Genomic DNA, 24000 nt, shown 5'->3' on the forward strand with positions numbered 1-24000 from the left:
TAGGTCTTATTTTGGGGGGAAATATAGTACTAAATGCACCCATCTGGCTGACAATCTTAACTGGGGCTTATTGTGAGGGTAGGGCTTATATTACAAGCATCCTGAAAAATCATGCTAGGACTTATTTTCCGGTTGGGTCTTATTTTCGGGGAAACGGTACAAAGAAAAAAAATCTCATATGGAAGAGAATCTTCTGGCTCCTGAACAGAGAGTGGCTTTCTTTTTAACGGCAGTCTGGAAACAAGTAAAGGGCGTCTTTTGTTGCCCAGTTTTTAAGAGGACTGCTTGACGAAAAGGTGGCTCCTGTTGCCCCCGAGAGTTATAATTTTATGGTTTTATCTACCAAATGAACTTTAGCCACGGGGGAAAATTGTGGCCCTATAATTTCATGCAGCTTTGGAGATGTTATTGATGTGTTGTTGCTGTTGTGAACTGCCCAGAATTTGATGGATATAAATGATGTTTAAAAAAAAAAGTACAAGAGTGAAGAGTAAGTGGCAGTTTCACACCTGAGACACGGGCATGTTCCAAGTAGGAAGATGGGACATGAATCTCCTCCTAAGTGAGGAGTTTAATTACATTTCGAAACAGATATTCAAAATATTGAAAGAGGCTCTACGATGAAAGTTGTAGTCTTTGTAAATCACAACTTTCTATTGCTAATAGTGGCAGGAAAGCCTCCTGTTTTCCTCCTCAACTAAAGATCCACCAATGTGGCCCACAAGCAGCCTTTTTCCAACCCTATGTCCTCCATGGCTGTTCTCAATTCTTAGCATTGCCTTATCATGTAGAAGAGGTGTGTGTGTGTGTGTGTGTGTGTGTGTGTGTGTGTGTGTGTAATTAAGCACTCATCATCTTAGAGTTGTTACCACAAGCAGTCCAAGTCCATTCCCCCCTCTTGAATTCCACTGACCCTTATCTAGCACCAATTTAATGCTGCCGGTTAGTTGACTAGATTCTTGTATATAGGCTTGACAATAAATCTACTGAACTGCAACTTAACAGTATGGTCTTGATCCTTTGTGCTTTCCTTGACAATCATTAAGCAGGTCTGATTGCTGCAGTCCTGATGTGGTTGGATAGACGCACCTTTCCCCCCCCTAAAAGGGTGTGAAAATTTAGGTGTGTCTTATACAACGAATGTAGCCCCGCCCACCCACTGGCCCCCAACCTTTGGCCTCTGCCTCCCAGCAGTTACCACCTTGCAAGCAAACAGCAAGAAAAAACAGCTCCTTTCAGCTTCAGCACAGCCTAATTAGCACAAGTTGATTGGATAGGCCTCCCGACTCTCAGCTGTTTTGCCCAGGGCTCTGCTGCTTGCTGCAAGGAGATAAATTGCTGGAACAGATTTTTTTTTTCCTTGTGCTAATCAAGCTATGCTGAAAACGAAAATGAAAGTAAAGCAGGCTGTTTGCTGTTTGCTGCAATGAGGCAAAATTGCTCAGAGGCAGAGGGAGATTTCTTTTTCTTCTTTTCCTCACCAAAAAAGGTAGGTGCGTTTTATAGTCCGGTGCGTTTTATATTCCGAAAAATACGGTACATTTATTTGGCAACTTGAATGTAGCCCTCTCTTATTAAAAAGGAGGCTCCATTCAAATAACAGACTTCACTTGGCTAAAATGGGATTCACTAGTTGTGTTGTATGAACCCAGCCACTACGCACATGCTTAGCACACATGTGCTTATTTCCCACACATACATTGTATACAAAGCTACAGACCCCCACTTTCTCTCTTCCCTTCCCTCCTTCTTCCCTTCTCTCTCTGTTTTTCTGTCACTCTCTCTCTCTTTCTCATTTATTTAAATGCCACATATTAAATGTATATTTCAAGCACCTCTGGGCGGCTAAGGATATTACAAAGAGATTATATAAAACATAAAATCTGCCATTTCTTACTAGATGTTATAAAACAAGTTTCTGTAAAATTCAAAATAATTCTACTAAGTCACAGTCAGAAAGATAAAGTACTTTACAAGTATACGTGGGTGTATGTTTTAAACCAATTACTATAATTTTAAAAAATCTTAAGTATCAAGATTTGGTGAGGACTCTTGACAATTTTCTGTCAGCTCAGCTAGACTTCTTTAGAGTAATATTTCTCAATCTTGGCAATTTCAAGTTGTGTGGACATCAAATCCCAGAATTCCTCAGCCAGCATTGGATTTCTAGGAGCTGAAGTCCACACAGTTTAATGTCCTGCTCCAGAGAGGGGAAATGCCTATTAGCTGATGAGAATCCTTTACTTTTGCAGAATATGACCAGCAAGATGTTATTCTGCACAACATGTATATTTTATCTTATGAAACAAATCACCTATTGCAGTGTTTCTCATCTTGGTCACTTTAAAAGGGTGGACTTCAACTCCCAGGATTCCCCAGCCAGCAAGAGAAACAATGGTCTATTGCATCCACATTAAATAACTGATTGTGTTCTGAGTACATTTTTGTTTTAAATTGTAAATTTTCCTTGGCGTTAACTGTTAATTATTTTGTGTAACTGCATAAACATATGCATTAGAGAGGTGGGATATACCTGAATGTGAGCATCCATATCTATGAATAAAAATAACATAAATCACTTCGTAGTTACAGTTCAGGAACTCACATGATTCCAATTCTTTTTTGATCCTGCTGGCAGCTTTTTCCACCTTTTCACCAGAAGCACACAAGCATTGCAGATATCTCCCGAGCGAGCTTCATGCAGACTGTAAAAGAGAAGACTATAGGTCAATTACTGCAAATAAACAGCAAGGGAAAACATATATTCGTTCATTCATTCATTCATTCATTCATTCATTCATTCAGTCAGTCAGTCAGTCAGTCAGTCTGTCTCTCTCTCTCTCTCTCTCTCTCTCTCTCTCTCATACACACACATGGATGGCTTGACTGTCTGCAAGAGGCAACATCCCAAACTCAAATCAATATTTTGGGGTTAGCTTGCTATGTTGAGATCACTGGCAAAAAACTTACTTTAAGATAGTTATATGAACTCAAATTACATTAAATTAAGCAAAGGTGGAAGACAGCTTTGGAATAAATAGCCATTATATTTTAACAAAGTATTAAACCAAAGGTTGACTTTCTTCTTATTATTATTCTGGTGTTCTCTGAGATCTACACATGAGGTAGAAAATCAGGGGAAAAAAAAAAAAGGGTCCAAAAGGTCCGTTTTCAAAAGGCAACTGAACTTTTTCTTGAAGGCGTTTCGTTTCCCATCCAAGAAGCTTCTTCAGTTCTTCAGCTTCTTCAGTCAGAACTGAAGAAGCTTCTTGGATGAGAAGTGAAATGCCTTCAAGAAAAAGTACCTTTGGGACAACCACGGATGACTGAAAATCTCCATAGACATTTGGGGGGGGGGAATGTTTAGCAGATCAAAGCACCAGGCTCTACTCTCTTTTTTGTTGCAGGATTGCCTCTGGTTCCTACAAATGCCTCACTGGGATAAAACAGGGCATTGTGGGAGATTAATTTGCCCTCTGGAAAAAGGAGGGGTTCTATGATTTACCATGAGCACCAGAACAATCACTTTGTGGGATCCAAATGAGTGTCTGGTCCACAAAGTGTCTAATAGGCTGATACAGGGTCACTGAGCCCTCCAACATCCTCCTCCAATCTTCAAACTCAGAAATCAAGGATGTGATAGTCCAAATTTCAGCCTGCTGGGAATTACTGCTTTGTCCTTCAAGTGGTTACCTTGCCCTTCTTCCCACACAGACAGCTCTTATCTGCCAAGTATTTGTAAATGCATGCAAGGGGACTTCGTCTATCTTCATCCAGACTTCCATGCTATAATTAGTTGGAAGCAAACCTCCCTACATTCAGCAACAGACAAATTTCTCTTGGAGACCAACACAAAACATGTGGCGTCTTTCATGTTGTAGGAGCTCCATGTGTTGCATTCAACATTTCCCCTTTGCATAGCCCCAGCCCCAGCTCCAGCCCCAGCCCCAGCCCCAGCATTAGGCAAAGCTACTGCACAGGGAATTGTGGCCCTTCTTACCCAAAACAGTTCTGGAAGTCCTTTTCGTATCGCTTGCTGTCCGTGAAACGGGAGCTTGAAGACTTGGCCCTGCAAATACAGCAACCCTCCAAACTGCGATACATCTTCGGTTTGTGAAAGCCGAACATTGTTCCGTCCCTCCTTTAGTCTGCAGGGGTAACAGGGGGAGGAGGGGAAGGTTGAGCTAAAATCAAAAAAGGAGAAGAAAAACAAGGGGGAATGCCGTGAAAAGATGAAGAAGAAATCTCCTCCAGTTATGGTTCTTCTGCCAACTGACACTCTGCATTGCCATCAAAAATGCTCCGCCAGTGCTCTAAATTAAGCATTACCACCACCGCCCGTCCATAAAGGCAGAAGTCTCAAATCCATCTTCACTGCTATGGATCACACTGGCAGCTTTTTCCGCCCTTCTTCTCAAGGCAAAGGACGTTACAGGAAATGCAATGAGACTTGTAACAAGGTGACCTAAGACACAAGATCAAATGCCAAAAGCAACATGAAAAACAACACCAGCTCCCTTGTGGAAGGGGACAGATCTAACTGCCAGGCTTAAAAAACAAGCAGGGAGTGGATGATGGGCAAGGGGGTTGCAATCACATCTATTCCGGAGGGGAGAGGGGCGAGGAGATTTTTTTCTGCCGTGAACAGTCACACGAAACAAGGAAAGTGTTGTGACTTCAGCACTAGTTGCCTTTTCCACATGGGTGATGTGATACCAACCTGCCTTCCATTGAGGACCTGTATACTGCACGAGTCAAAAAGAGGGCTGTGAAAATATCTACAGAGCCCTCACATCCTGGACATAAATTGTCTCAACTTCTACCCTCAAAACGACGCTATAGGACACTGCACACCAGAACAACTAGACACAAGGACAGTTTTTTCCCACATGCCATCACTCTGCCAAACAACTAATTTCCACAACACTGTCAAATAATTTACTGTATTACTATTATTATTACTATTACTATTACTATTACTATTACCTATTCTATTCTATTCTATTCTATTCTATTCTATTCTATTCTATTCCCCGAAACTCTCACCATTCCATCATATTGACTTCTGGAGACTATTCGTCCACATTCTTTCTACTTGCAGGAAACAAAATAAAAATATAATTGAAGAGGAAGGTCTTAAGAAATTATCAGCCTTACCAGGTAGGCCAGAAAGGAGACACAATCAAAGTTAAGCTAATTCTATTTTATTGTAAAGCTACATTAACAGAATCTTGCAAATTTGAAAGCACAATTCTATCATCTCCTTTACAGCTCAGGAAACTAGGAAGTCTCTTCTGCTAACCCACTATCTAGCTGTCGGCTATGTTTTTTTTCTTATTTGATGGTTCCCTATGCACCATCTCTTTGCCCTGTCTCCTAATAAGGTCTTTCCCAAATACCATTACAGAAATCATATTTGCAGTAATAGTAACTGGGTTTTGGTTTAGCAGTTGGTGCTTTATTTTAGATAGTTAGTCCTGCCAGGACACTAGGTGTCTCAGTGGCTAAGACACTGAGCTTGTCGATCAGAAAGGTTGGCAGTTTGGCGGTTCGAATCCCTAGTACAAGTCTTCTGCGTGACCAGGGGGTTGGACTAGATGACCTCCAAGGTTCTTTCCAACTCTGTTACTGTTACTGATTTGGCTAAGCAGCATCAGATCAGAAAGCAAGAGATGGTGAATTCAAGTCAAGAGTGAATTCGAGTGATTTTGGGTCTGTCACTTTCTCTCAGGCCATTTCACCTCACAGGGTTGTAATTGTGGGGAAAATAGGAGGAGGAAGGTGTATGGGATAGGTTTGCTGCTTTGAGTTATTTGTGAAAATAATAAACGAGGTATACAAATAAAGTCAGGAAGATAAACAATAAAACAAAATAATAAACACTGCAACAATAGTGAAAGAACAGTATTTTTTTGCTAAGATTAAATTAGACACTCCTTACCATCTCATCTTCTGCCTACAAACTTTTTCCAGATTTTGGATTGCTCCCATAGCACATGGGTTTACATCCATCGGAGGTGGCTGCTATTGTTAAAAAGCACCTATAGCTTTCTAAATGCTGAGCGGGTATTAAGAATTAAACTGGTCCCCACCCACTAAGTTGCAATCAGGAAGAGATTACGATATAGTCAGAAGTGGGATTCTGCTGGTTCGGGAGAATTGACAGTGGAAATTGTAGGGATAAAAACCAGCAAACTAATGTGCTGAAGCTGACCAGACTAAGGACGCTAGCCAGATGAATACCTGATAGGCAGATTTTTTTTCCTATTTTCCTCTCCAAAACCCAAGCTGCGTCTTATACTCCGGTGCGTCTTATACTCCGAAAAATACGGTAGTTCATTGGGTCATGTTTCCCTGTCTAGTTTCTCTGGGAATGCTGATATACATCATAGTAGATTGATTATACTATGACTAGGTTTACACAAAGAAAAACCAAACGAATCACACTATGGTTTAGTCTAGTATGTAAACCTAGTCAGGTTTATCACACAGTATCACTCAAAAATTAGATATAGGTAGTCCTTGACTTACGGTCATAATTGAGCCCAAAATTTCCATTGTTAAGCAAGATAGCTGTTAAGTAAGTTTTGTGATTTTACCACCTTTCTTGATGCAGTTGTTAAACTAGTCACTGCAAGCTGTTAAGTTAGTAACATAGTTGTTAAGTGAATCTGGCTTCCCCATTCTTTGTCAGGTCACCAAAGCTGATTGGACCCTGCAGCCCTCATAAATAGGAGCCAATTCCCAAATGTCTGAATTTTGATCACATAACCACGGGGATGCTAAGTCATAAGTGTGAATAATGATTTTAAGTCATTTTTTTTTCAGTGCCATTGTAACTTTGAAAAGTCATTAAACAAATGGTTGCAAGTTAAGGGCAACCTCTATCTAGATAGGGAGAGGGAGAAAGAGAGTGGGAGGGAGAGAGAAAGAGAGATCTTATATTCCCCACCCCCAGAGAGCAGCTGCTGGCTTTCTTCATTAAGAGTTTTTCTAGTACTTTCCATAAAACCAGCTTATCAAGAGCTGCGTCCTTGAATCATTGCCTGCAAGGTTTCTACTTTCAGAATCGGTTGAGGCCAAGTCTGTCTAACTTCCAAGAGACAAGGACTAAGTAGTGCCTTTTGTTCCAATGGTCATTTACGAGTTGCTAGCAATAACACAGGCAGAAAGAATCTCCAAACAGGATGTGTTCCAGCATGGTAAAAGATCTTGTTTTCACCCATTGGTTTTGCTTCAACCTTTTCTCCAATTTCTTCGTATGTTGTTATCATTAGGTGCGAAGTCGTGTCTGATCCATCGCGACCCCATGGATAACGTTCCTCCAGGCCTTCCTGGCCTCTACCATCCTCTGGAGTCCATTTAAGCTCACGTCTACTGCTTCAGTGACTCCCTCCAGCCACCTCGTTCTCTGACGTCCCCTTCTTCTTTTGCCTTCAAACTTTCCCAGCATTAGGCTCTTCTCCAGTGAGCCCTTCCTTCTCATTAGGTGTCCAAAGTGTTTGAGTTTCATCTTCAGGATCTGGCCTTCTAAAGAGCAGTCACGGTGTCAGCTTTGGAAGCCATATTAGGCCGGAAGCTTCCATGCTGCCACCTTCTCATGTGTGAGAAAGTAGGAGGGGGGATTTAGTAGAAGGATCGTCTGTAGACATAATAGCATTCTTCCTGTGGGTCAAGGACAGGGCCATCCTGCATCTGGAGGGGTGATGTCTCGAGATGGGATGGTGGTTGATTGGAGCATGTGATCGACTGAGGACTGAGGGGATGGTTTTGGGGGTTTTGATTTACTGAGGGAAAACCCAGACCTCTCAGATTCAGGTTTTCCCGGATGTGCCAGTTTATCTATTCCAGTAAATAGAACTTCGAAAAATGCTTACTTCAGAGTCTTTACTTGGAGTTGGGAGTTTTTCTGGAACACTGACATAGGGTTGATCTCCTCTAGGACTGACCGGTTTGATCGCCTTGCAGTCCAAGGGACTCGCAGGAGTCTTCTCCAACACCATAGTTCAAAGGCGTCAATTCTTTGACGCTCAGCCTTTCTTATGGTCCAACTTTCATCCATACATTGCAACACCATAGCCTTGACTATACGCACTTTTGTTGGCAGGGTGATGTCTCTGCTTTTTAGTAGGCTGTCTAGATTTGCCATAACTTTCCTGCCCAGGAGCAACTGCCTAATTAATTTCTTGGCTGCAGTCCCCATCTGCGGTCATCTTGGAGCCCAGGAAAATAAAATCTGTCACTACCTCCATTTCTTCCCCATCGATTTGCCAGGAATTTTTTTCTTATACTTCATCTTTTTCCAACGGATGCATTTTAAAGCAGCCATCATTGTATTTTATGGGTGAATTACACTGGACTGGACATTCTTACCTTCTACTTCAGTCCTCCCAACTGCTCTTTTTGAAAAGCCACAATTCCATAAAAGCTGTCATTCCTCAACATCTATTCTACCTTCCCAGTTATGACAGCAGCACCACCTCTGGTATCAATGAGCAGCACTATTGTTCAGTGGCGTAGTTAGTTCAAAGAGAACTCAGTAAAATACTTACTTTCCATAAGTCAACAGTACTGAGTTTAGAGATGCAAGCTGAAAAAATGCAAGAAACATAAAGGCTTCATTTGGTTATAAATCATTGACTGAAATCGTCCACTTCCTCTTTTTATTCAGTTCCAACATTAATCCAAGACAAAACTAAAAACTCTGAATACAACTTAAGCTATTAATTTGGCAAATGATCTACACAAAAGAGTTTATTATCAGTGAGGGAATAAAAACAAAACTATTGAGAAAACTACTTGTTAAATTCCATAACACCCCAACTTTCTATATAATTTTGCAGCCATCACTTATGCATTTAAAGGCAGAATACTACTGAATTTAAAGTTATAAAACCTATAAAATTATCGTGCCACCACCAGAAAGAACCCTTTCTTCCTTAAGAAACAACGGAGGTGGGAAGTTGTGATTCTGTGTAATGCTTTAGATCAGGAAAAGACTACAACAGTAATCGTAGCTGTAAACTTCACATACTGTAGCAACCGGTTTGCTCAGCACCAGAAATGTGAGCTTGTGCGCATGCTCGCTTTGCTCACGGATCAACCGCGCATGTGTGTGGCATCACAAAACATGGCAATTCGCTCGTGTGCGGCGTCAAAAACACAGCAATATAGGACGGGATTGCGCCTAGGCGGGGTGGGGGCCCACCCGCAGGTCATCACTACCAGTTCACCCGAACCGGTCTGAACCGGCTGAATACCACCTCTGATCCAGTTCTACCAAGCACAAGACAGAGAAAGGAAACATAGCATCAGATAATGAAAAGGTGAAGGAGAATTCTCAACAACATCTGCTCTCCAAATACCTCGACCAGTGGCTAAAGTTCTACTACTTTACTCTTATGGCTGATTTATTTACACAAGATGTCCATGAGCTGAGATTCATAAGCAAAAACAGAAACCAAAACCCTTATTCTAAAGGAGTCTAAAGCAGATGTCTGATATCACAGTTCTGCTGTTGGGAGAAGTAAAGAGCCATGTGCCTTTTTGCTAAAACAGAGTAAATAAACTGTTGTGGCCCATCAGTGGCCAGCAGAGCTGGCGGCAGACTCGGACAGTGAGGAGGCTGGGACCAGGAACATGGATCACTCCTGGAGTCTGGGGAAAGTCCGGACGAGGGCTCTACATCAGAGGCAGAGATGGGGCCAGGGCCATCTGGGAGTGATGCTCGGACTCTGGAGCCTCCAGAGTCGGACAGCAAAGAGGCAGAGGACAGGAGGAGCCTGTTCTGATGAGTCCTCTGCATCGGAGGCAGAGATGGAGCCAGGGCCGTGCGACAGTTATTAGCTACCTTCGGAGTTGCAGATAAGTGGGGCTGAAGAACAGCTGGAGCCTGTTCCCGATGTGCACATGCACAAAGCTGCCAGGAGAAGGGAACAATTAAGGAACAAGGGCTGACTCGGGAGTAAAGGCACAGGTGGACGGTGAATGGCCCTTCCCATAGGGAATAAAAAGAAGCAAAAGGGGAGGGGAGTTTGCAGGAGACAATTAGTTCATTTCATTAGTGTGGAGATCTGTTCGTGACTCTCAGACACTCCATGCCAAGTATTTTCTTGTACAGCATTGCATTTGGAAGATATCGGCCTGGCAGCTCTCCAAGCTTGATAAAGTCTGTGGTTGTAAATTCACCCTTGAAAGACTGTTTGCTGGGACTTTGCTGGATGTGAATCAGAGGAAAAAAGGGTTTTGTCAGGACAAGGAGTTTGCTTCGTCCTTTTGTGAAGCCTAGGTCAGAACAATAAACTATAAGAAGGACATTTCTCAGAAAATTCTCTGGAAACAACTTTTTTTTTTGATGTTGGAATTATTTGGTGCAAATCCCAAACAAGAGGAGGAATTTAGTAGCAGAGATCACTCTTTAAACGGTAGAAAATAAGGAAGATGTATGGCCAATCTCAATCCAAGGTAATTTTATTCTTTCCTGGTTATGTACAGGTAGTCCTTGACTTACAAATACAGCCTAGCCCCAAATTCCTGTTGATAAGTGAGACAGTTGTTAAGGGAGTTGTGCCCCATTTTACAACTCTTTTTGTTGTGTGTTAAGTGAATCATGTGGTCCTTAAGTGAATCAGGCTCCCCCCCCCGTTGACTTTGCTTGTCAGAAGCCGGCTGGGAAGTTTACAGCTGGTGACCCCTTGACAGTGCAACCGTCATAAATACATTCCAGTTGCCAAGTGCTTGAATTTTGGTCATGTGATCATGGAGATGCTACAAAAGTCGTAATTGTGAAAAACAGTCATAAGTCACTTTTTTCAGTGCTGCTATAACTTTGAATGGTCACTAAACTAATGATTATAAGACAAGGACTATCTGTATGCTCACTCATTTTAGCAAAATTAAAAGGCAGAATGAGCTTTGTGTACATAGCAAAGAGAGCATTAGTGAATTGTAAATGCCCAGAAAATTATCCCATAATGCATCGTAGGAATGCAACTATAAACAAGACAATAAACAAATAATTGCAGCCTAGCATGCTAAAGAACCCCTATAAATACAAAAAATATCGGGCAAGTAGAACTTTGCTTTCACAGGTAATCCTCACTTACCAACCACGATTCGCAGTGGAGTGAAAACTATTGCTGAGCAATGCAGTCATAAAATCAAATGACCACACTCAACCTACAGTGGCAGTTCATCAGTTCCCATTGCAGTCATTTAAGCAAATCACCACAGTGTATTAAACACCACATCACATGACTCCTACTTGCAACTTCCTGCTGGCTTCCCCATTGTCAATGCCTGTTGGAAGGCAGCTGTGAAAAATCACTTACCACATGGCCCTGGAATGCTGCAACCATTATAAGTAAGAAAAATAAGAAAAATTAATGTATGTGTCATATTAAAAAGACAATATCTCATGAGTTCTCATGCAAAATTTGGCAATGTCACAACACTTGGGTAACTTTTAATTACCGTATTTTTCAGAGTATAAGACCGACCTTTTCCCCCCAAAAGAGGGTGAAAATCTGGGTGCGTCTTATACTCCGAATGTAGCCCTGCCCAGCCTCGCAAACAGAGATTTCAGAGGCTGAAAGACGCCTCTGAAAGAAGCTTCAGAAAAAAAGCCTCTGAAAGGCTTTTATCTAAAATAATATGGCAAGCAACATAAGAAGAATCTGTAAAGGTTCTAACTAAACTATGCTAACAAATCTGGAGAATGACACAATAACCAACAGATCGGAAGAGGTTAATCTATATACCAATACCAAAAAAAGAAGATTGAACACAGTACAGATAGTCCTTCAGAATAAAAGCCTCTGAAAGAAGCTTCAGAAAAAAAGCCTCCAAACAGAGTTTCAGAAAAAAAGTCTTTTTTTCTGAAGCTGTTTCGGAGGCTTTCAGAGGCAGGAAAAGAAGTTTTTCTGAAACAGTTTCAGAAGTTTCAGAGGCAGAAAAAAAACACACATAACAAAAGCAAGGCACAGAGTTCACAACCAACAAACCTGTTGCTAAAATTCACCTCTGGGAACAGCTGATTGGGGGTATTCTGGGAGGCCGATCCATCCCCCAATCAGCTTTTTTCTTACTTTCATCCCCAAAAACTAAGGTGCGTTTTATACTCTGAAAAATACGGTAATAATGATAATGATAAAGATGTCAACCTTGTTATTTTCTTAAGTTTAGTTCTTTTACCTGAGTTTTTTTTTGCACATACAACCTCTCTAAATCTTTTTTTTTTTTTTTTTGCATTGGCTTTCCTAGACATATTAAACATAGACAAGCAGTGCAGCACCAACATGCTAGACAGCAACTAAGAAACTCTTTTAAAGAGAAACATTTACCATCCTTCCTAACTTCAGGGCCAGCCTCGTGTTGAGGCTTTCAATTTCATGATGAGGATGAAGCAGACTTCTATTTCAAGAACAAGGAGCATTTTCTTCGAAATCTGTTCCACTGTTTGCAATGAAAAGCAAGTAGAACATCAATACTAAATATACGTTTGACTTCCAAGATTACTTTTAATAACCCAAATTGCCTGTAATGGAATGAGTGGATGACCTTGGGGGGGGGGCAAGGGAAAGAGATGCTGCCTAGGAAACAATCAGACAAGAGAGACAGGAGCCTCCAGGGGCTTAAAGGTCAGAGAAAGAAACTCAGGAAGGATGCACCCTAATTGATCAAGCAGTTAAACGTGGCAGAGGGAAGTTTGCAAGATTCTGTTAATGTAGCCTTACAATAAAGTAGAATTAACTGTCTGTTTCCTGTCTGGTTTACCTGGGAGGGCTGACAGGAGCTTAAAATTCCCTTGCTGCTAGCTTCAAATCCTCCACCATTAACAGCAGCCCAATGTGGCAGATCATTTACATTTTACTGAATGAAGTGATACTAATTCAGCTTTGCTGAGTCTGGACTTTAAAGTGATATTAAAGCAAGAAAGAAAAAGAAAAAAAACCCCTGAAAGAGCAGAATGTGATGGCTGATTTCCTGCCATTTTGAACAGGAGGAAATCTGTTACATAAAAGTCCTAAAGTAGGTTTTCCATTTCCCCCACCTCAAATAATGTGCTTTTCTTAGTCACAAGAATCTGTCTGCCTTTGGAATGCAGAAAAGGCACATTCTCATCCTTGTATTTTCAATTCTCCACAATACATCTCTGGGAGCCTAGCTGTGACAGAAACATCCAGGTGTGAAAACACATGGGAGCTTTTATAAAGGGTAACAGGTGGACAAACTTGCACCCCAAAAGAACTCATCAATATTTTAACGAAAGGTAAGGGTTCCCCTCGCACATATGTGCTAGTCGTTCCTGACTCTAGGGGGCAGTGCTCATCTCCGTTTCAAAGCCGAAGAGCCAGCGCTGTCTGAAGATGTCTCCGTGGTCATGTGGCCAGCATGACTAAATGCTGCTACCTTCCCACCAAAGGTGGTCCCTATTTTTCTACTTGCATTTTTTATGTGCTTTCGAACTGCTAGGTTGGCAGAAGCTGGGACAAGTAATGGGAGCTCACCCTGTTACGTGACACTAGGGATTCAAACCGTTGAACTGCCGACCTTTCGATCGACAAGCTCAGCGTCTTAGCTACTGAGCCACCACATCCCATTCATTTTAACTATTTTAACTAGCGCCCCACCCCCCATTTCCACAGCCTTAAAGCATGTATTTTCATTGCACTGTTAAAATTATATGCCGGAGTTCACACACACCAGAAGTATACAAAATATTGCGTCCACAAACTGTAAGGTGCTTCATGTCATAACAATCAGAAACTGTTTCTGCCATTACAAAGATTGCAGTAGATTGCACTTTATTCATTCTTGTTTTATCCCAAAGCTAGATAGGATCAAGTGCAAACTCTATCCTCCTGGATTTTAAAATGTACAAAAGAATAAACCAGCAGGGCAGTTCCAACTAATCTCATGAGCAGCCTTTTAACGCAGGAATTTACTCCCACCCTTGCTGGAGTTTTCAGAGCACAGAGCAGGCTTCCCATCTCACTGAGAATTCCTGATAGGCGGGAGGCTTTGAAGACAAAACACTATCCCCTCTTTGACTGTATCTAATGCAAGGGATCCCTGAGAACACTGAACAGAGTGGGACTTACTTCTAACTCAATGGCTCTGTTCAGGGTTTCTCTTAGATGAGTTCAGCATTGTTGTATGTGAAAAGAATTGAGTTCCCACAGTATGGATGAGAGCGATTCCTGTACTTTTAGCTTAAAAGAGCCACTGCTTATAGCAAAACACCCCTTCTCGCTTCACCCCTTGTAAAACTATGGCAAACATTTTAAAAGCATTCATTTCCAGTCCAGAGACCAAAGATATCAAAGAAAATTTCTTTCCACCACTGCAATAGATATTCTGTCAAGGGAACTGGAAATAACAAGCATGTTAGTGCACTGTGTGTATAGGCAAATTCCTTTTTCACACCATAAAAGTTGTGCTACACAACTGGAATCTTATGCGTCAGGCCATAAGATGTCAATATGAATCAATATATATCTTACATGCATCAATATACATCAATTCCATAAACAATAATATGGTGGTCCGAAACTTCCAAATTCTTTGGCTGGCTCTATCTTTTCCATTTTTCTGCAAGCAAACGAAGACAGTTTCATTTCAATACAACTTAAGCTGCTAGTCCTTAAGATCTACTTTTCCTCTATTTCTCACTTGCTATTTTTGGACTTAATTGAATTGCTTAAGGTTGGTCCTTTTCCTGTTCTATTGTTGCTGCGGAATGACATACTGTATAAAAACGATCATCCCCAAGAAAAGGGTTGTAAAACAGAATCCGGGAGGATGTTATACATATAGGAGGAACAAAGGTTTAGTTTTTAGCTGGAAAAGATATTCACGTTATAGCAAGAGCAAGAGCACTTAGATTTATATACAGTTCTCTCAAAGAGGTTTACAGAGTCAGCATATTGCCCCCAACAATTTGGGTTCACATTTTACCCACCTCGGAAGGATGGAAGCAGAGGTGAAATTCAAAATTTTTCCCTACCAGTTCTGTGGGCGTGGCAGGGGAAGGATACTGCAAAATCTCCATTCCCACCCCACTCTGGGGCCAGCCAGAGGTGGTATTTGCCAGTTCTCCAAACTACGCAAAATTTCCGCTACCGGTTCTCCAGAACCTGTTAGAACCTGTTGAATTTCACCCCTGGATGGAAGGCTGAGTCAACCTTGAGCTTGGTGAGATTTGAACTGCCAAATTGCAGTCAGATGGCAGTCAGCAGAAGTAGCCTGCAGCACTGCACTCTAACCACTGCGCCACCATTATGATAGAATTATGCAACTTGTGGTCTAAGGACCAATGCTGCCTATCTGTGATGTTATTGGCCTTAAATTGGAGTTGAAGTCCACAAGTCTTAAAGTTGCCAAGGCTGGAACACCCCTGATTTAGATGCACCTCTGCAGTTTCAAGCAGGATGGTGTATCTTTCTCAGCCCTATAAGAAATGCCAAGATTGAACCTGACCCCTTCCTATGTGTAACCCATGTGTTCCTTTGCCATAGTTTTCACCAGTAAGGTACATTCAAGGCCATAAAATCCAGAATGCTTTTGTCCAAACTTCTCTGTACATTTAAGTATGTTAGACACAGGAATTCTAGTAAAATATTAACAATTCAGAGCCAAAGCAGCTTAATGTTTTCATGAAAAATGGACCACTCTAGTGGTCCACAAAAAATGGACCACAAAAAACTATCCTAAAAATGTTACCGCATTTGGCACACATGCTGTGTTGCAAAGACCATCAAACTTCATTATAATTTCTCTACCAAGAAAAACTGCCTGGGTGATCTACTAGCAGGCTACTATCTCTTTGCCTTGGAATTCACAACAGTGCATTCTTTCTTCTCAAGGTTGTCGCTATTAGAATTCAGGCACCAAAAGATAATTTGTTTCTTGAAAGTTGCTATGGAAAAAAGATCATGCAACAATCACTAAACCTCCCTGGATTCCCTGACTTTGTTAGCAAACTTTTGTATTTATGACCAAAAAAAGGCATTTGCAATTACTTGGAAAATATTTTTATACTCAAATTAATATTATTATTGTTGTTCATATAATGGAGGGAGGGAGGGAGGGAGGGAGGGATTCCCAGCTTTAAAATAATTTTTATAATTTGGTATGTGAGGCGCAGAAGTAAAAAAGGCAGAATTTGAGCAGATGTGATTATGTTTTCTTGGAACTAAGGACTTCATGTATAAATGCTTTGAATTCAATGCGTGTTATTTTTATGTTAAAATGTGTATGGCTGCAACCAGTGGCAATATCCAATAAGATCAAAGGTATTTTAGGAATAAGCTGCTGTTGCATTGATGTGCATGCAGGAATGCTGAACAAAATGGGGATAAGGTTAAGACTTAAAAAACACCAGCTAATCAACGTGGAACACCCACATTATTGAGATGGGAAAAAATGTGCTTGCAATGCCCTGTTTCAAAAGTTCTCAACCTTCTTTGCCTTTAATATGCATCACTGCCCTTAAGGGATAGGAGAAATTATAAATTCAAAATGACTGAAGTGGAAAGGCATTTCCAAGCAAGGAAGCAATAAAAACAGTATCTGCAATTGAGAGAAAGGCCACACCAGGGCATACAAGCAGGCTGTGCCTCAAACAAAGACCACCCATCTGTGTCCACCTCTGCCAAAGCTGACCTACTTTTCAAAACAGACCCCAGTGCGTCAAAGAAAAATCAGAGGCTTCCATCCTGCAGCCCCAGGAAAGGCCAAATCACAAAGCCTCAGGAACTATATTCATCAAGATCTGCATTAACAAACTTTTTTAAAAGGAAGCAAAACTCAGGAAATATTAAGGACTTCTGTAAGTTGCAATACAGGAATGATACTCCTCTCCGCTCCTTTCCCCGCCCTAATCAATCACTGCCCCAAAGTTTCAGGATGGACACCCAGAACTTTATGGTTGCTTCAGGCATGATCTGATTAATAAGGACAAAATGATGGGGTAGGGAGGGAACTGCAGAAGTAAAAACAAGGTTCCTGCAGAGAATCTGAAAAGCCTTTCCCAATCCTCTCTTCCCAGTATGTGCAATGTTGAGTTTTCTTATTTTCTTTTCAATCAGTTTCATGTTTTAAGGCCAAATAATGGCAACTCATTGCCTTGGTGGCTTCAAAGGGATGCAAAACATTTGTTTCCTAGACTGCACAAATGCTATTGAGGAAGGAATAGCTGAGTTGGAAGGGACTTTGGAGGTCTTCTAGTCCAACCCCCTGCTGAAGCAGTAGATCCTATGTCAGTGATGGCTAATCCGTTTGTCATTATGTGCCAAAAGTGTGTGCGTGCGTGATAGCGTGTGCACGCACCCATAATGCAACACGTGCCCCACCCCCCGCACATGTGCACGTGAACCCCCCACATGCGCGGCAAAGACCCAAAAATCAGCTGGCCTGCAGGAGGTGCACGCGTATGCACAGTGGAGCTGAGCTGGGGCAACGGCTCTACATGCCACCTGTGGCATGCATGCCATAGATTCGCCATCACGGCCCTATGTCATTTCAGCCAAATGGTTATCCAATCTCTTCTTGAAAACCTCCAGTGATGGAGCACCCACAACTTTTGAAGACAACCTCTTCCACTGATTAATTGTTCTACCTGACAGGAAGTTTGTCCTTTTCTTAGGTTGGTTCACTCCTTGATTAGTTTCCATCCGTTGCTTCTTTTTCTGTCTTCAGGTGCTTTGGAGAATAGGTTGACTCCCTCTTCTTTGTGGCAGCCCCTGAGATATTGGAACACTGGTATCATGTCTCCCCTAGTCCTTCTTTTCATTAAACTGGACATCTTCAATCTCTGCAAGTGTTCTTCATGTTTTAGCCTCCAGTCCCCTCATCATCTTTGTTGCTTTTCTCTGCACTCTTTCCAGAGTCTCAACATCTTTTTTTAAGGAGAGAGGTGGATGATATCCCCTGCCACAAGTTTCTTTTGATATCACTACATTTACACCCACCCCACCAATTTCCCTGGCATTCTAGCATCCAGAAAGGGATCACCAGCAAATGGTGTAACTTACTTTGGATTGGATTGGGAAAAGAGTTGGGGGAAAAGTCAAGTCAGAATTCCGGCCCTCAGGTTTTCTTTCAGTGTTGGGGAGGTGCCCATCTTTGTACACATCCCCAACTAACCCGAAGTTTAAGCGGATCGCGATTCGCCCAATTAACTCCCTCGCACGGTTTTGCGGATACAAGCTGAACCACCAACTACTTCCACCGAAACAAGCCAAAATGCCCTTTTAGCCTAACACGGTTGTGCGAACGAAATCCTTCGCCCAGTTGCGCTTTTTCAAAGTTCTACTCCCGGGTTTTTGCCGCAGAACAAAAGGGATGGAAGGGGGGGGCTAGTGCCCCCGCGTCCCGATTCCTCTTGCTCCGCGGCACTTCGCTAAAGATCTCCCCTCACCCACCCACATCCCAATCGCAGCTACCCGAGGTGGGGGTGGGGGTGGGAAAGCAGAGTTTATTGTGAGGATGGGTTAGGTGGGCGCGCGGATAGTTAGCTGGCTGCTGGCGGGGCGAGGGTGCGCGCGCGCGCGCGCGCGGTCTCCCTGTTAACCCAGAACTGGTTCCTCCTCATGGCTCTGCCCTGACGTAATTCAAACATGGCAATAGTTCCGACTTCAAAGCCAGCTCCACCAGACCTCCCATAAACAGGGCGCACGAGGCGTGGAAGCGCAGCGCGCCCCAACAGCCAGCGGAGGGGGGGGGGAAAAAAAACCCCGCACGCGTCACGCGGGCCCCAAAGTTTCCCTCACAAACAATGATCCCGCGTGGGCGCGTGCCCGGCCGCCCGCGGGTGCCGTGCCCACCGCCGTCCCTTCCCATCCGTCTCTGAGGCGCCGCTTCCTGCTCTCCCGGGCACCTAAAAACACGCCTCTTTCTCTCCTCTTCCCTGCGCGCAACGTGATGCCTCGCGACGGTGGGCACGCACCGCCGCGAAAAAGTTTTAACCTCCGAGAGGAAAAGTCCTGAGGGCCGCCGCGCTTCAGCGCTAAGAAAGCGTGCCCGCAGCGCGCGGAACTCGACCCCCCACCCACTCCCCGGCTTCGGCCCTTCTCCTCAGAGGGTCCATGTCAGGGGGACGGGCGCCGAGAACCGGCCCAAGCTCGCCAAGCACGAGAGCCACATGCTTCATGGCAGCCCTTTGTTCGCCCTCAGCTGAGGGTGGAAAAAGCCCAGTTCTTCTTTTCACCTGAAAGGAAACACTCGGCTTTCCCGGGGAGGTTTTTTTTTTTCCGGGGAGTGGGGGAGTGAACAGGTTTGCAGTGAGGAGGCTTCTTTTTTTTTTTTTTAATAAGAAAAAGGCGAAATCCAAGTGGGATTTGGAAAGACCGTCCGCGGGAGTTCGTTCTCCTCCCCGGTTGGGCTTTGAAGACGGCAAAAAGCCTCTGCCTCCCCGCCCTCCGTCCCACCACCACATCGCTATCACCACCCACTCGGCTCCGGCGACCAATGAGACAAATATATGCAACAGCTAAATCTTCGGAAATCTTTTTAATAAGAAATTTCGCCAACTAAAAAAGAACGTTGACGACCTGCTAAAGAACACCAGGCTGCGCTCACCTACGAAGGCTTCTTTTCCCTCCGCCCCAAATGACAGAACCCACAATCGGATTTTGTGGGAGATCCGGAGTGTTAAAAACTATTTACAAGCCGCCTTCCCATCCCGGCTGCTTTTCACTCACTCTGGAGAAACGCAGATTTTATTTATTTTATTTATTTATTTTAATTTAATTTGTATACCGCCCTTCTCCCAAAAGGGACTCAGGGAGGTGAACAGCCAAAATTAAAATACATACAATACAAAAGTTAAGATAATTAAAAGAGATTAAATCAATCTCTTTTGAGGTTGACGCCCCCAGCCCCGGGCTTCCATTCGCTTCTCTGCCCCGCGTCGCAATTTATTTTTCTTCAATCCCTTCTACAGGTGTATATATTCTTTTCGAAGGTCTCGGGGAAAGCGTTCGAAAATGGAACGCTGGGATCGAGATAACGTTCTGAATTCGAACTTTGCGCTCCTGGGTTTAGGAATCCCGAAGAGAAAACCTGCAACACATTTTATGTCTTCTCTCTCTCTCTCTCTCTCTCTCTCTCTCTCCCTCCCCACCCCCGTCCCGCTTTGCTTCTCCTCCGTCGCTAACGCCGCGTCCATAGTTGTAACGGACCACGCTGCTCTGGCCGCTTGCAGCCACCACCAATGCGCCCCCGAATGAGCAAACGGTGGCTGCCATCATTCCAATATTATTTTGCTCCCCTGATGCACTCGTTTATGTTCCCGCGGGATTGCTCTTTAGTAAAAGAAGAGAACACAGAGCCGCAGTTCTCATTTCTTCCCCTTTCTCCTTATTTTTTTTTTAGAGCTTTCTGTGCGGTTTCGAACATTTGTTTTTAAAAGTTTACCGCCCACGAAAACTAACTGAACCCGGAGGATTCTAGTCATTCAAATCACGGTGGAAACCGCTAACTCCATTAAAGCATTCACTGTACAATTTACTTGAAAGGAAATCCTGATATGTCCAATGGATTTTACTTCTTAAGTAAATGTACACAAGATAACATTTCCTTTAGGGTTGCACCCAGCAATCTGGTTTCCAAAGCACTTATTTCTTCCAACTGTTTTTCTCCGAGGGGAAAAAAAAAGACTCGTTGTCACTGGCCACATGTTCACAACAATGCAGTCAACCTCTTCCTACTCCGATTCATCTTTTTCCGCAATGATGCGCATTCAAAACCTCCCCACAAAGTATAGAGGAGAATACTTTCTATCAATCCTCCCATCTAAAAATAAGTATTTTCCTAAGTCACCTGTGAGTTTTCCTAGAGATTAGCTTTTCAAAAAAAACTGCATTTTGCACGCGTGACAAAACTTGCCAGAATCCCTCTCTCAAGACCGCTCTTTCAAACAAACGCCAAGACGGTGAACCGACAAACGCCGAATTCCCTCACCTCCAACAAAACCGATCGTGTGCGGTGTGCCGCGATTCGGTTCCCTGGTCCACGCTACGCCACTTTTCCTTGTCTCGCTTCTGGCGTCTGGAGAGCAAGATCCGGAATCATCGGTTTAACTTTTTGAGTCGGTGTACGCATGCGCCGTTCCCACGGGCTGAATTCTCAATCGAGCTACTTTGCATACGCGTACCATTGTCCTTTTAAGGGAGAAAAGGGCCGAGCGAAAAGCCTGGGAGAGAAAAGCGGAGGGGAGGGTCTAGGCATTGTGACGTAGGACGAATGTAGCGACTGGAGGAGGAGCGTTCGAGCAATTGGCGGGTAGATTTTCGGGCAAGGTGGCAGTTGAGATGGGTCGCCGCGGCTTTTGGGCTGTTTGTCAATGCTGCCCTTTGTGCGGTTAATGCACAATTAATTCCTTCAGGCGAGGAAAGCGGCTTCTGCAAAAAGGAAGGCTTCCATTTCCCCCGAATAGATAATACCTGTCATGGGGAGATGACGAGACTCCTCCAGACTGCTTTAGAAGCACTGAGCTTACTAGGCATTGCTGCTGCGCTTGGCGACTCAGTAGTGCTGGCTCCTGGAGAAAAGCTGCTTTTAGAATAGAATAACAGAGTTGGAAGGGACCTTGGAGGTCTTCTAGTCCAACCCCCTGCCCAGGCAGGAAACCCTACACCACTTCAGACAAATGGTTGTCCAACATTTTCTTAAAAACTTCCAGTGTTGGAGCATTTACAACTGCTGGAGGAAAGTTGTTCCACTGATTAATTGTTCTCACTGTCAGGAAATTTCTCCTTAGTTCTAAGTTGCTTCTCTCCTTGATTAGTTTCCACCTATTGCTTCTTGTTCTACCCTCAGGTGCTTTGGAGCAGCGGCCACCAACTGGTGGTCCGTGGACCACTGGTGGTCCGCGAGAAAATTTTGGTGGTCCACAGAAAAATTATTTGCATTTTTTATCTTGCACTAAATGTTATTTTTGCTATGTTATGTTTATTGTAATTGTAAACCGCCCTTCTCCCGAAGGACTCGGGGCGGTGAACAGCCAGCAGATAAAATACAGAAAATACAAAATTTAAAACAATATTAAAATCCAATTAAATTAATTTGGCCCACAGTTAAAACACCCCTATATTAAAACCCATAATTTAACAATTTAGAATTAAAACAATTAAAAAAGTTAGGTCAGGTCAGTCCGGCTTGATGAAACAGAAACGTCTTTAAAGCACGGCGGAAAGTGCGCAGATCCGGGATCCGCCGTATCTCCGGGGGCAACTTGTTCCAGAGGGTAGGTGCCCCCACAGAGAAGGCTCTCCCCCTGGGGGCCGCCAGCCGACATTGTTTGGCCGACGGCACCCTGAGGAGCCCCCCTCTGTGGGAGCGTACTGGTCGGTGGGAGGCTACCAGCGGCAGAAGGCGGTCTTGTAAATACCCCGGTCCTAAGCCATCAGGGGTCCTCAAACTACGGCCCCTGGGCCGGATATGTGCAATGAATGTTTGTGTTTCTGCAGAGAGTCTCCCCCTTTGGGGTCTTTTTGTGTGGGTCGAAGGGAGGCAGAAATTCCGATTCGGGGTCTGCTTCAGCCTCCTGGTGTGGGGCTTTGGATGAAGGCTGGAGGGAAGTGCCGCTGGTGGCAAAGAGCCAGAGGGCCTTGTTCCAGTGGGACTGCCTCATGGCCTGGAACTGGCTGACCATCTCAGCCCACTGGGCCTCCAGGCGCTGGTACCTGGCCTTGCACTCCCGCAGGTCTTCCCTCTGCTTGGAAAGCCTGTGCTCCTAGTCCTCAGTGAGGTGCTTCTGCTGAGCCTCTTTCTCAGCCAAATCCAATTTGAACTGAGCTGTTTTGCCAACTCTTTCATGGTTGCTGCTTAGCTCCAACAACTGCTTCCTGTTGGGGTCCTAAGGAGCTCGAGCAGGCAGGCGAGGAGTGGCATGGAGGGGAGGGTTGAGTAGAGGCCGGTGAGGTGCCCCTCGAAGTGAGTGACATCGACTTGGCCATGCCCACCCAGTCACATGCCCACCTAGCCATGCCCACCCAGCCGGTCATTAGGCAGATCATATTAGTGGTCCGTGGGATTTAAAATTATGAATTTAGTGGTCTCCGAGGTCCGAAAGGTTGGTGACCCCTGCTTTGGAGAATAGCTTGACTCCCTCTTCTTTGTGACAGCCCCTGAGATATTGGAACACTGCTATCATGCCTCCCCTAGTCCTTCTCTTCATTAAATTAGACGTACCCAGTTCCTGCAACTGTTCTTCATATGTTTATTTGTCACGGGGAAAAATTAGCATTGGAAACTGCGGCTTGTAAAGCAGGAAAAAGGACGAAGCTCCTTGGATGCTCGTATAGGTAATGTTTTGGTGGGCAACTCTTTTTTAAACCCTGAATTGTAAGCAGGTTTAGAAAATTTTTCCAAGTGTTGCATGGAAAAAGTTAGGCGAATATAAACTTTTCTTGCTCTCATTGTTGGAAGCAAACCTAGTTACACATACGTGTACAATACGATACTGTGCAAAACATTTTAGGCAGTTGTGCAAAAATGCTGTAAATTAAGAATGCTTTCAGAAATAGAAGTGTTAATGAAAGTAAGGAGAAATTTCCTGACAGAACAATTAATAAGTGAAACAACTTGCCTCCAGAAGTTGTGAATGCTCCAACACTGGAAGTTTTTAAGATGATGTTGGATAACCATTTGTCTGAAGTAGTGTAGGGTTTCTTGCCTAAGCAGGGGGTTGGACTAGAAGACCTCCAAGGTCCCTTCCAATTCTGTTATTCTGTTAAATAGTTTATTTTGAAATGGAAAATAAAGGAACTGAAGAGAAATCAAAATCAAATCAATCAATCAAATCAATATTGGGTGTGACCAACTAGTTTTTAAGTTGCATTTGCACAATACAACTTAATGGTCCACTGTGTTGTGTGAATCACCTAACAGTTCAGAAGGGTTTCCACATTAGCGACTTTTTCAAAGCTTGAATCTGGGGGCTTTGGCACTCAAAAAAGATTTTTCAACCACTAAGTTAATTACTGAGTTCACACA

General features: G+C 43.5%; 1 protein-coding gene across 2 annotated transcripts in view; it reads right to left on the reverse strand.

Annotated features, from left to right (window-relative positions):
• The window catches only part of SINHCAF (SIN3-HDAC complex associated factor), a 33985-nt gene extending 12787 nt beyond the window's left edge, over positions 1-21198 (reverse strand). Inside the window, exons 1-3 of one of the 2 annotated variants that reach the window (XM_034403773.3) lie at positions 20965-21198; positions 4001-4148; positions 2606-2705 (exon numbers count right to left, since the gene is read on the reverse strand). In XM_034403773.3, coding sequence (XP_034259664.1) covers positions 2606-2705; positions 4001-4128 — 228 coding nt within the window. In that variant the 5' untranslated portion in view covers positions 4129-4148; positions 20965-21198. Of the gene's footprint in view, positions 1-2605; positions 2706-4000; positions 4185-20964 lie in introns of both variants that reach the window. The other variant, XM_034403772.3, reaches the window with a different exon arrangement.
• Between the last annotated feature and the right edge of the window lie 2802 nt (positions 21199-24000).

Source organism: Pantherophis guttatus, chromosome 7, assembly GCF_059756535.1.
Source record: "Pantherophis guttatus breed Tessera chromosome 7, ASM5975653v1, whole genome shotgun sequence".
NCBI classification, from domain to species: domain Eukaryota; kingdom Metazoa; phylum Chordata; class Lepidosauria; order Squamata; family Colubridae; genus Pantherophis; species Pantherophis guttatus.